The sequence below is a fragment of the Psammomys obesus genome, unplaced genomic scaffold (assembly GCF_907164565.1).
Source record: "Psammomys obesus unplaced genomic scaffold, mPsaObe1.curated_primary_1811, whole genome shotgun sequence".
NCBI classification, from domain to species: Eukaryota; Metazoa; Chordata; class Mammalia; order Rodentia; family Muridae; genus Psammomys; species Psammomys obesus.
The window spans coordinates 7,701,457-7,713,436 of NW_026596445.1; the positions used below are offsets into that span (position 1 = coordinate 7,701,457).

Here is an 11,980-nt window from a genome sequence, read left to right on the forward strand (position 1 = left end):
CTTTCTTTCTTTCTTTCTTTCTTTCTTTCTTTCTTTCTTTCTTTCTTACCTTTTTTGGTAAATTCCTGAAACAAAGTCTTGATATGTACACCATGCTAATCTGTAAAGTTAAATCCTATTGCTTCAGACTCTGAGTATCATAATTACATGTCAGCATCACCACATACAGGTTTTCTGTCTGCTTTAATGTAATCTATGGTTCTCTATATCCAACACAATGAATATTTAAAAAGTGTATGCTACCATGCCCAGATAAAGCCAAATTGTTAACTCATTTTAAGCAGTATTTTGTTCAAATCCTATGGGAATTCACTTAACAATACCGGTATCTAAAAAGTCTCACCAAGGGTCCTTTAAAATTGCTCAACTATGTTCTTAGCAGCTTAAAAGTCATAATCTGGAAATAACCTAGATGTCCTTCAACTGAAGAATGGACACAGAAATTGTGGTACATTTACACAATGGAATAATACCTAACAATTAAAAACAAAGAAATTTGCAGGCAAATAGATGGAACTAGAAAAGAACATCATGAGTGAGGTAACCCAGAAACAGAAAGACACACATGGTATATACTCACTTAAAAGTGGATATTAGCCATATAATATAGGGTAAACATACTAAAATCGATAGTCTTAAAGAAGCTGAACAACAAGGAGGAGTCTAGGGAAGATGCTTAATCCTCATTCAGAAGGGCAAACAGGATAGACACTGGAAGTGGGAGAAGAGAGGAAACAACGCAGGAGCCTACTACAGAAGACCTCTGAAATACTCTACTCAGCAGGGTATCGAAGCAGATGCTAAGACTCATAGACAAACTTTGGGCAGTGCATAAGAAATCTTATGGAAAAAGAGGGACATAGAAAGACCTGGAAGAGACAGGCGCTTCACAAGGAGATGAACAGAACCAACATATCTGGGCCCAGGGGGACTTGCAGAGACCAATGCTCCAACCAAGGACCAATACATGGAGAGGACCTAGACCCACCTGTTTAGATGTAGCCCATGGGCAGCAAAGTCTCCATGTGATTTCCTTAGTAAGGGGAGCAGGATCTGTCTCTGACATGGACTCAGTGGCAGGCTATTTGATCACCTCCCCCTGGGGAGTCATCCTTGCCAGGTCACAGAGAAATATGATACAGCCAGTCCTGATAATGCAGGACTAGAGAACTAGGGGCATAAGAGGAGAAGATGGAGGGAGGGGGAGACTGGGAGGAGATGAGGAAGGAGGCTTACAGCCAGGATACAAAGTAAATAAATTGAAAGAAAGAAAGACAGAAAGAGAGAGAGAGAGAGAGAGAGAGAGAGAGAGAGAGAAAGAAAGAAAGAAAGATTAAAAAAACAATCAAGTGAAAAAAAATATGGCAAGGCACCTAGTCACTGAGCTGCTGCTGTTGCTTTTGGAGTAACTGTTGTTCATATTTCCATAGCACATTTCTCTGTGGTCTTCAATGTGCTTGATGTTGTCACATCAGCTAGCCTTAGCTGGAGAATAACCTTAACCTGGAAAGTGACTCCACGTCAGAAATGGATTTCACTCTCAAAAGAAGCACCAGAGAGCCATTTGACCATTGAACAGGCACCATCAACTCTTCCCTGGAAAGCAAATGAGACAAGAGGCACTCTTTATTACAAAATGTTTAGTCCAGATCTTTTCTTCTCAATCTATGAAACGTTCTAGATTTTCACAAAGCTGATTATTAATGAGAAAAATACAAACACTGTAGAGGTTGTTCAAAATACTTACTCCAAAGCCTTTAAATATTCTAGTCTGGGGCCTAAGCTAGTCAGGCTCATTCCCTGGCTTGCTTGGGAGTCTATGTAAACACCAAGGCCAGGAAGATATCCTTGTGAGGCAAACAGATACTCAGTTGCTGGGATGGTTCAAACTATTAGAGTCTGACATTGGACAGCTTATTTTAGGCATATATAAGCACAGAACAATGAACAATATGAAAAATATTTATCTGGTGATAATTAACCCAATCCCATGTGTACAACAAAAATAAACACATGATTACAACAAAACTCTTATAAAATACAAGTGGCATCTTCCATAAAGATAAGTTCTCTTATAGAACCCAGGACCACCATCCCAGGAGTGATTTCCTCACCTACAATAGACTGGGCCCTTGCACATCAATCACTAATTAAAAACATGTCCTAAAGGCTGTCTGCAGCCTGATCATGTAGAGGCGTTTTCTCAATTGAGGCTCCTTTCTCTCTAAAGCTTCTGTTAAGTTGACATAAAACTAGGCAGCACATGATCGAAGAATTTAGTTGTATTACAGTTTCAGAGGGTGAGTTCATAATGCTAGGAGAGTCATGACAGCAGGTGGTTGGATTAGGAAGCTGAAAGAGCACATCTTAACCACAAACATGTAACATAGAATATTCTGGAAGTACAGTAAAGCTATAAACTTTCAAAGCCCATCCCCAGTGAAGTACTTCCTCTAGCAAGATTCTCCCACCTAAATGTTCCATAATCTATCCAAACATTATCACCAGTTGGGCTCCAAGTAATTATTCAAATACCTGAAGCCATAGGGGAAATTTCTCATTTAAATCACCACTCCCCAAGACAGAACCATTTAGACAGGACAACAGACTTTTGAATGCAAAAAATAACCATAGTTCTTCCCAATGAAATCCATGGCCCAAGATTGCATCTGCTTTGTGTTTTTCATAGAGAGTGTCAGAGTAGCTGCCTAGTGCTGTTTCTGTGGTAGCAGCATTCAACTCATGACGTATAGCAAGTAGGTAAGAATTCCCAACCTCCTCAACACTGAGTTCTCCACTGAACTCTTTTACACCGTAAAAATTCTGGTGTGGATTAACTGCAGAGTAAATACGTGAACTATGTGCACTCAGGTCCAGCTTCTAACAATAGACAGAAACATAAAGAGATTCCTTTAGATGATAACTACATCAAATTGTCCCAAGAAGCGAGCAGTAATGAAGAGACCAAGAGGAGCTGTGGAGATACATTCTCTGATTTTTGGACATAAGCACAGTGATGCTGATTGGTCACTCCCACTTGTTAAGTGCAAATTTGCATATACTGCATAATTTTTTGTGGAATACCTTAGGGGTATGCAAAATACCATATGGTTTGCCATATGGTGTTATCCTGGAAATTTATGGAGACTGCCCATATCCTTGGAAATACTCCTAGCAGCCAGATGGGCGGGTAGATGGGAACAACAGAAAACAAAACAAAACAAAATAAAAACCCAAAGAGCCTGGAAACTATAGTCATTTGATTTGCAGTCAGATCCCATGTCTCCAAGAGAAAATAAATTGAAGAAATGAGCATTGTGAATAGTTTTTTAAATATTTATTTATTTTCATTCTTTTATTTATTACAATTTATTCACTTTGTAACCTAGCAATAACTCCCTCCCTCACTCTTTAACAATCCTACACTTTCTTCCTCTTCTCCCATGCCACTCCCCCACCCCACTGATAGGAGAGGTGCTCCTCCCATTCTATCTGACCCTACCCTATGAGGTCTCATCAGGATTAGCTGCATTGTCTTCCCTTGTGGCCTGGTAAGGCAGCTCCCCCTCCAGGGGCGGTGATCAACTAACTAGGCACTGAATTTATGTCTGAGGAAGCTCCTGTTCCCCTTTCTAGGGAACCCGCTTGGAGACAGAGCTCCCATGCATTACCTCTGTGCAGGTGTTCTAGGTTTCATTGTGCATGGTATTCGGTTGGAGTATCAGTCTCAAAAAGGAACTCTGGGACCAAATCTGCTTTGATACCCTGTAGGGGTAGAGTCATTCAGATGCCCTCTATGGTAGAGCACATGAGGAGGGTGACATGAGAAGTTGATTTTCTGATCTAGTCTATTTGGTGTTCTAGTATGTTTATGGATATCTCTTTCTTTAAGTTGGAAAATTTTTTCTTCTATGATTTTCTTGAAAATATTTTCTGAAATTTGGAGCCTGGAATCTTCTTTTCATTCTATTCCTGTTATTCTTAGATTTTGTCTTTTCATGGCATCCTTTATTTCTTGGATTTCTTGTGTTTGGAACCTTTCTGATTTCACTTTTTCTTTGAGAGAAGTATCAATTTCTGCAAGTGTATCCAGCTCCAGAGATTCTCTCTTCCATCTCTTGTATTCTGTTTGTGATGTTGACCTTTGTGGTTCCTGATTTTTTTCTCTAAGCTCCAGGGTTTTCTCTGTTTGTGTTTTCTTTACTAATTCTAATTCTGTTTTCATGTCTTGCACCATTTCCTTCATCCGTTTGAATGTGGAATCCTGTCATTCCATGATAGCATTTATTTTTTTTTTATTTGTTTCCTCTTTATGTGTCTCTATTTGTGTGGCTATTTCTTTTTTTTTAAATTTTTTTTATTAATTACACTTTATTCATTTTGTATCCCCCCATAAGCCCCTCCCTCCTCCCTTCCCGATCCCACCCTCCCTCCCCTTTCTGCATGCATGCCACTCCCCAAGTCCACTGATAGGGGAGGTTCTCCTCTCCTTTCTGATCTTAGTCTATCAGTTCTCATCAAAAGTGGCTGCATTTTCCTCTACTGTGGCAAGGCTGATAAGGCAGCTCTCCCCTCAGGGGGAGGTGATCAACGAGCAGGCCAATCAGATAAGTCAGAGGCAGTCCCTCTTCCCATTACTATGTAACCCACTTGGACACTGAACTGCCATGGGCTACATCTGTGCTGGGGTTCTAGGTTATCTCCATGAATAGTCCTTGGTTGGAGTATGAGTCCCTGGGAAGTTCCCTGTGTTCAAATTATCTTGTTCTGTTGCTCTGCTTGTGGAGTTCCCGTCCCCTCCAGCTCTTACTATTTCCCACTTCTTACATAAAATTCCATTTACTCTGCCCATCAGTTGGCCATCAGGCTCAGCATCTGCTTTGACAGTCTATACTGCAGAGGCTTTCAGAGGCCCTCTGTGGCAGGTTCCAAGGTTGTTTCCTGTTTTCTTCTGGCTTTCAGAGGCCCTCTGTAGCAGGTTCCTAGGTTTCCTGTTTTCTTTTTCTTCTGATGTCCATCCTATTTGCCTTTCAGGATGACGATTGACCATTTTAGTTAGGGTCCTCTCTTTTGCTTAGTTTGTTTAGATGTACAGATTTTAGTGGGTTTATTCTATGTTGTATGTTTACATGAGTGAGTATATACCATGCGTGTCTTTTTGCTTCTGGGACAACTCACTCAGGATGATCCTTTCCAGGTCCCACCATTTACCTGCAAATTTCATGATTTCCTTATTTTTCATTGCTGAGTAATACTCCATTGTATAGATGTACCACAGTTTCTGCATCCATTCTTCAGTTGAGGGGCATCTGGGCTGTTTCCAGCTTCTGGCTATTACAAATAAAGCTGCTACAAAAATGGTTGAGCAAATGCCCTTTTTGTGTACTTGAGCCTCTTTTGGGTATATGCCTAGGAGTGGTATGGCTGGATCTTGAAGAAGCGCTATTCCTAGTTGTCTGAGAAAGCGCCAGATTGATTTCCAGAGTGATTGTACAAGTTTACATTCCCACCAGCAGTGGAGAAGGGTTCCCCTTTCTCCACAATCTCTCCAGCATGTGTTGTCCCTTGAGTTTTTGATCTTGGCCATTCTGATGGATGTAAGGTGAAATCTCAGGGTTGTTTTTATTTCCGTGGCTATTTCTTTGAGAGTTTTGCTCATTTCTTCGTTATGTGCCTCTAATAACTCAATAAGCATAGCTTTGAAATCATTTTCTTGTGTTTCTGATGAGTTAAAATATACATTGATTTTAGGGGTCACCGTTGAAACCATGGTGTCCTGAGTTTTGTTGAATGTATTCTTATGCCTGCCTCTAGCCATCTGATGGGCAGCAGCCTTTGCTGTTTTGTTTTGTTTTGTTTTGTTTTTTCCGTGAGCCTGTACTGCACATGGGGTGCCTCTGTCTCTGGAGTCCTGAGCATTCAGGAAGATAAGGGAGGTCCACTGGTTCAAGAGTGGATGTTGGTTTTTCAGATGGAGCTAAGGGAGGAAGGTCGTAGTCATGAGTGTCCAAGTGCAGGACTATGTGTGAAGGTGTGCCTGCCTGGCAGGTAGAGTGTGAGGGAGAAGTGCAAGCCAGCACAGTTTGTTGTGGTGCAGGCAAGGTTTCATATGCAAAGGTACCCTGAGTGACCCAGTGGCCCACTGTCTTCCAGGCACTCAGGTCTGTCTGGTTTGCAACATCTTGTTTCCAGATATTGTTTGGCTGGATTCCACTGGGAGGCCCACAGAACAGGAGCTTAGACAGCGAGAATGCTGTAGCAACCTCTGTTGCCCACAGCAGGGGTGTTTGTGGGAAGGATCTGATGTCTGGCTTCTAGCATAGAGAGACCCAAGATCCGGGGCTCTGTATGTATTCTCTTGCAGAAGCACTCACTGGCAGGCTTGTGTGAGAAGATAAGAGGGCCATCAAACTCACTTGTGGCATAAGGGGTAAGCTCAGAGAGCCCACAGTTTTCTACTCTCAGATTTGGGTCCTCACTTGGCCTTTAGAGTAAGGAGGCACCCCTTACCTGTGGTTATATGCTCCCAGCATGAGGGTGTAGCCTATAGTTTACCACTCTCAGATGGTAGAGACATTGATGTGGTGGGGGAGGGGCTAGATCCAATTTGTCCAAGTTCACAGGTTGTCCTCTTTGGCCCTGGAAACCTCAAAGTAGATGCTTTGGTTTCAGCTGCCCATCCACTCACCAGTTTTAGAGTTTAAGATTTTCTGCCCTTCAGATACTGTGCACAGTGGTTGCCACCATCTTGGAGCTGACAAATGGACCTACTAAATGTCTATAAAACCTTTCACCAAAACTCAAGAGTATATCTTCTTCACAGCACCCCATGGAACCTTCTCAAAAATGGACCATATAATCAGACACAAAACAAGCATCAACAGAGACAACAAGATTGAAATAATCCCTTGTATTTTATCAGACCACCTGGCCTAAAACAAGACCTCAACAACAATGGAAATAACAAAAATCCTACATGTGAATGGAAACTAAACAACTATCTACTCAACAATAGCTAGATCAGGGAAGAAGTTAAAAAAATGAAGACTTCCTAAAATTCAATGAAAATGAAGGCAAAAATTACCCAAATTTATGAGACACAATGAAAGCAGTACTAAGAGGAAAGTTCATACCACTAATTGCCTTCAGAAAGAAGTTTGAGACATCTCATACAAGCAACTTAACAGCACACCTGAAAGCCCTAGATAACATCCAAGAGGAATAAACAGTTGGAAATAATCAAACACAGAGAAAAAAAATCAATAAATAGGAAACAAAGAAAACATATCAAAGAATCAATGCAACCAAGAGCTGGTTCTTTTAGAAAATCAGCAAGATAAACAAACCCTTAGTCAAACTAACTAAAAGTCAAAGAGACACTATCCAAATCAACAAAATCATAAATGAAGAGGGGGACATAAAAACAGGCACTGAGGAAATACAAACAATCATGAGGTCTTGCTTCAAAAGACTATATGCCACAAAATTTGAAAATCTAAATGAAATATCCTATATTATATATCTAATATCAACTTATAAGTGATCATATACCATGTGTGTCTTTTTGCTTTTGGGTTAGCTCACTCAGGATGATCTTTTCTTGTTCCATCCATTTGCCTTCAAATCTCATGATGTCTTTGTTTTTAATTGCTGAGTAGTATTCCATTGTGTAAATGTTCTACAATTTCTATATCCTTTCCTCTGTTGAGGGCCATCTAGGTGGTTTCCAGATTCTGGCTATTACAAATAAAGCTGCTACAAACATAGGTGAGCAAATGTCCTTGATGTATCGTTGAGCATATTTCAAATATATGCCCAGGAGTGGTATAGCTGGATCTTGAGGCAGCACTATTCCTAATTTTCTGAGCAAGTGTCAGATTGATTTCCAGAATGGTTGTACAAGGTTACATTCCCACCAGCAATGGGGGAGGGTTCCCCTTTCTCCACATCCTCTCCAGCATGTATTGTCACTTGAGTTTTCGATCTTAGCCATTCTGAGGGATGAAATATCTGGGTCATTTTGATTTGCATTTCTCTGATCACTAAAGATGCTGAGCATTTTTAAGTGACTCTCTGCCATTTCATATCCTCTGTTGAGAATACTTCGTTTATCTCTGTACCCCATTTTTAAATTGGATTACTTCGTTCTTTGGTGTTTAACTTCTTGGGTTCTTTATATATTCTAGATATGAGCCTTCTGTCAGACATATTGTTGGTGAAGATGCTTTCTTGGTCTGTAGCTTTTCATTTTGTTCTAACTACAATGTCCTTTGCTTTTCAGTTTCATGAGGTCTCATTCATTGACTGTTGATCTTAGAGCCTATATTGTTGGGTTGTTTTTTTTTTTTTTCAGGAAGTTTTCCCCTGTGCTAATAAGGTCAAAGCACTTCCCTACTTTTTTGTCTAACAGGTTTAGTATGTCTGGTTTTATGTTGAAGTCTTTTATCCACTTGGACTCTACTTTTGTGCAGGGTGATGAATATGGATCTATTTACATTTTTTTTTTACATGGAGAATTCCATTTATACCAGCACCAATGGTTGAAGATGCTATTTTTTTTTCAATTTTATGGTTTTGGCTTCTTTGTAAAAAATCAAGTATCTGTAGATGTTTAGGTTTATTTCTTGGTCTTCAATTAGATCCCATTGTTCCACCAATCTGTTTCTATGCCAGTACCATGCATTTTTTTTTTTTATTTTTTTTTATTTTTTATTTTTAGTTACATTTTGTTAACTCTGTGTCCCAGCTGTATCCCACTCCCTCATTCCCTCCCCAACCCCACACTCCCTCCCTGGTCTCCTCCCTGCCCCTTTCCAAGTCCCCTGATAGGGGAGGACCTCCTCCCCTTTCATCTGTCCCTGTTTTATCAGGTATCTTCAGGGCTGGCTGCAAAGTCCTCCTCTGTGGCCTAACAGACTGCTCCTCCCCTGGGGGGAGGTGTCAAACAGCCTGCCCTTGAGATCCTGTTAGAAATAGTCCGTGTTCCCCTTACTTTGGAAAACTACTTGGTTACTGAGCTACCACAGGCCACTGTTGCTCGATGGTGCAGCTTGACATCAGGGAAGGAGATACCTCTAGATGATCTGTTGTTGTACAGTTTTCTTTTAGCTATTCTTTTTTTTTCTTTCCATATGAAATTGATAATTGTTCTTTCAAGGTCTATAAGAAATTGTGTTGATATTTCAATGGAAATTGCAGTAAGTCTTTAGATTTCATTTGGTAGGATGGCTATTATCATTATGTTAATCCTACAGATCCATGAGCATGGGAGATCTTTCCATCTTCTGATATCTTTAATTTCTTTCTACAGTGACTTGAAGTTTGTTTTTGTTTTTGTTTTTCCTGCTGATTTTTCACTTGCTTGGTTAGAGTCACACCAATATACTTTATGTTACTTATGGCTAATGTGAAGGTTGCTGTTTCCTAATTTCTTTCTTAAACTGTTTGCTTGTTTGTTTTTTGTATACAGGAAGGCTTCATATTTTTTTGCATTAATTTTGTATCCAGCCACCTTGCTGAAGGTGTTTATCAGCTAAAGGAGTTCTCTGATAGAATTTTTGGGGTAGCTCATGTATACTATCATATCATCTGTGAATAGTAATACTTTGATTTCTTCCTTTCTGATTTGTATCCTCTTGATCTCCTTTAGTTGTCTTATTACTCTACATAGGACTTCAGGTACTATGTTGAAGAGATAAGGAGAGAGTTGGCTGCCTTGCCTTGTCCCTGATTTCATTGGGATTAATTTAAGTGTTTCTCTGTGTAGTTTGATGTTGGCTATAGGATTTCTGTGTATTGCCTTTGCTATGTTTAGGTATGTGCCATGTATCCCTGATCTCTCCAAGATGTTAAAGGTGAACAGATGTTAGATTTTATTAAATACTTTTTTGACACCTAATGAGATGATCATGTGGGTTTTTTTGTTTTATTTTTTTCCTTCAGCTTGTTTATATGGTAGATTACATTGATGCATTTCCTGTATTTTGAACCACTCCTGCAATGCCTTGGATTAAGCTTACTTGGTCATCGTGGGTGACATCTTTTATGTGTTCTTGGGTTCTGTTTGCCAGTATTTTATTGAGTATTTTTTAGTTAATGTTCATAGGAGGATAGGTCTGAAGCTCTCTTTTTTTGTTGGGTTTTTGTGTGGTTTAGGTATCAAAGTGACTGTGGCTTCATAGAATGAAGTTGGTAATGTTCTTTCTGTTTATATTTTGTGCAATAAGAGTATTGGAGTTAGGTCTTCTTTGAGGGACTGGTAAAATTCTGTGATGAAACCATCTGGCCCTGGGCTTTTGTGTAAGGGGGACTTTTGACAACTGTTTTTATTTTCTTAGAAGATATGGGACTATTTAATTTATTTACCTGATCTTGATTTAACTTTGGTAAGTGGAATCTAACAAAAAAAAATCATCATTTCATTTACATTTTCAAATTTTGTAACACATAGGCTTTTGAAATAAAACCTAATGATTCATTGGATTTCTTCAGTCTCTGTCGTTTTCCCCCACATTTCATGTCTGATTTTGCTAGTTTCTCTTTGCCGTTTAGTTAGTTTGGCTAAAGGTTTGTCTATCTTGTTGATTTTCTCAAAGAACCAGCTCCTGGTTTCATTGATTCTTTGAATTGTTTTCTTTGTTTATAATTTATTGATTTCTGCCCTGGGTTTGTTTATTTCCAGTAGTCTACTCCTCTTGGGGAGTGTTATGGAAGAAGTGGGAGACAGAAAGAGTGAAAGGGGACAGGAGCTCCACAAGAAGACCAAAATATCTGGGCCCATGGGGGCCTGCAGAGACTGATACTCCAACCAAGGACCATGCGTGGAAAGGACCTATACCCCCTGTTCAGATTTAGGACATAGGCAACTCAGTCTCCCAGTGGGTTACATAATAAGGGGATTGGGGCTGTCTCTGACATGGACTCAGTAGCTGGCTCTTTGATTATCTCTCCCTAGGGGGTGCAGCCTTGTCAGGACACAGAGGAAAATGATGCTGCCAGTCCTGATGAGACCTGATAGGCTAGGGTCAGATATAAAGGAATGAGGACTCCCCTCTATCAGTGACTAGAGAGGGTCTTATGGGGAGAAGAGGGCGTGAGGGTGGGACTAGGACAGCCAAGATATGAAGGAAATAAATTGTAATAATAAATAAATAAATAAATAAATAAATAAATAAACAAATAGATAGATAGATAGATAGATAGATAGATAGATAGATAGATATTTTAAAGAGGCAGAGTAATATTTAAAGGCAAGTGAACTTTTTACTTGCCAAACTCCAGTAGAAAAGAATATATGATATAATCATAATAAAATATTAAAACTGTGGTAAACATAGAAATTAGTATAATGCAATTACTTACAACACTGAACAAATGCTACTTTCCAAAAGTACTTTCAATGGTAAAGTTAAATAAATTATAGAGTTATATATCATTGTTCATGAACATAATTAAATACTGTTCATTATGAAAATTTTTCTTTTATTATTGATGGCTCCAAGTTACCAAATAATGATAATTTTATGTAGTTATATGGATTTAAATTTTCTTCACAGGAACTCCATTCTCCAACAGTGAAAATTACTGCATATCCACAAACCACCATTAGTAGATACATAGTACAAAACCCTGAACAGGTAAGGTGTCTCCTTTTCTGGTGGGTAAGTAAGTCAGTTACCAGATCCTTAAATGTAGATCTAGCCTATCTTCCAGTTAGAAAGTAAACCTCTAACCATTAATATAAAACTCTATTTTTAATTTCAGGTAGCCATATACCCATACATTCTGACATAAAGAAACAAAAGTTCCAAACAGCCTGGCTGCTATAATAATTTCATTTCTATAGCCCCACTCTTGCACTGCAGGGACTTTGTGCACTTTGAACCGGAATGAAAAGGGACAAAGGTCTTCACAGGTTTCCCATAAAAATCTACCAGCCATCACATCAGGAGTTGGAAGTTTTAGGTTCTTTTTTTTTTTT

At 39.3% G+C, this 11,980-nt stretch overlaps 1 protein-coding gene across 1 annotated transcript in view; it reads left to right on the top strand.

Moving 5' to 3' along the window:
- Nucleotides 1-11,980, top strand: part of Pof1b (POF1B actin binding protein) — a 79,883-nt gene that overhangs the window by 21,251 nt on the left and 46,652 nt on the right. The window contains exon 4 of the mRNA XM_055598252.1: nt 11,556-11,636. Coding sequence (XP_055454227.1) covers nt 11,556-11,636 — 81 coding nt within the window. The remainder of the gene's footprint in view (nt 1-11,555; nt 11,637-11,980) is intronic.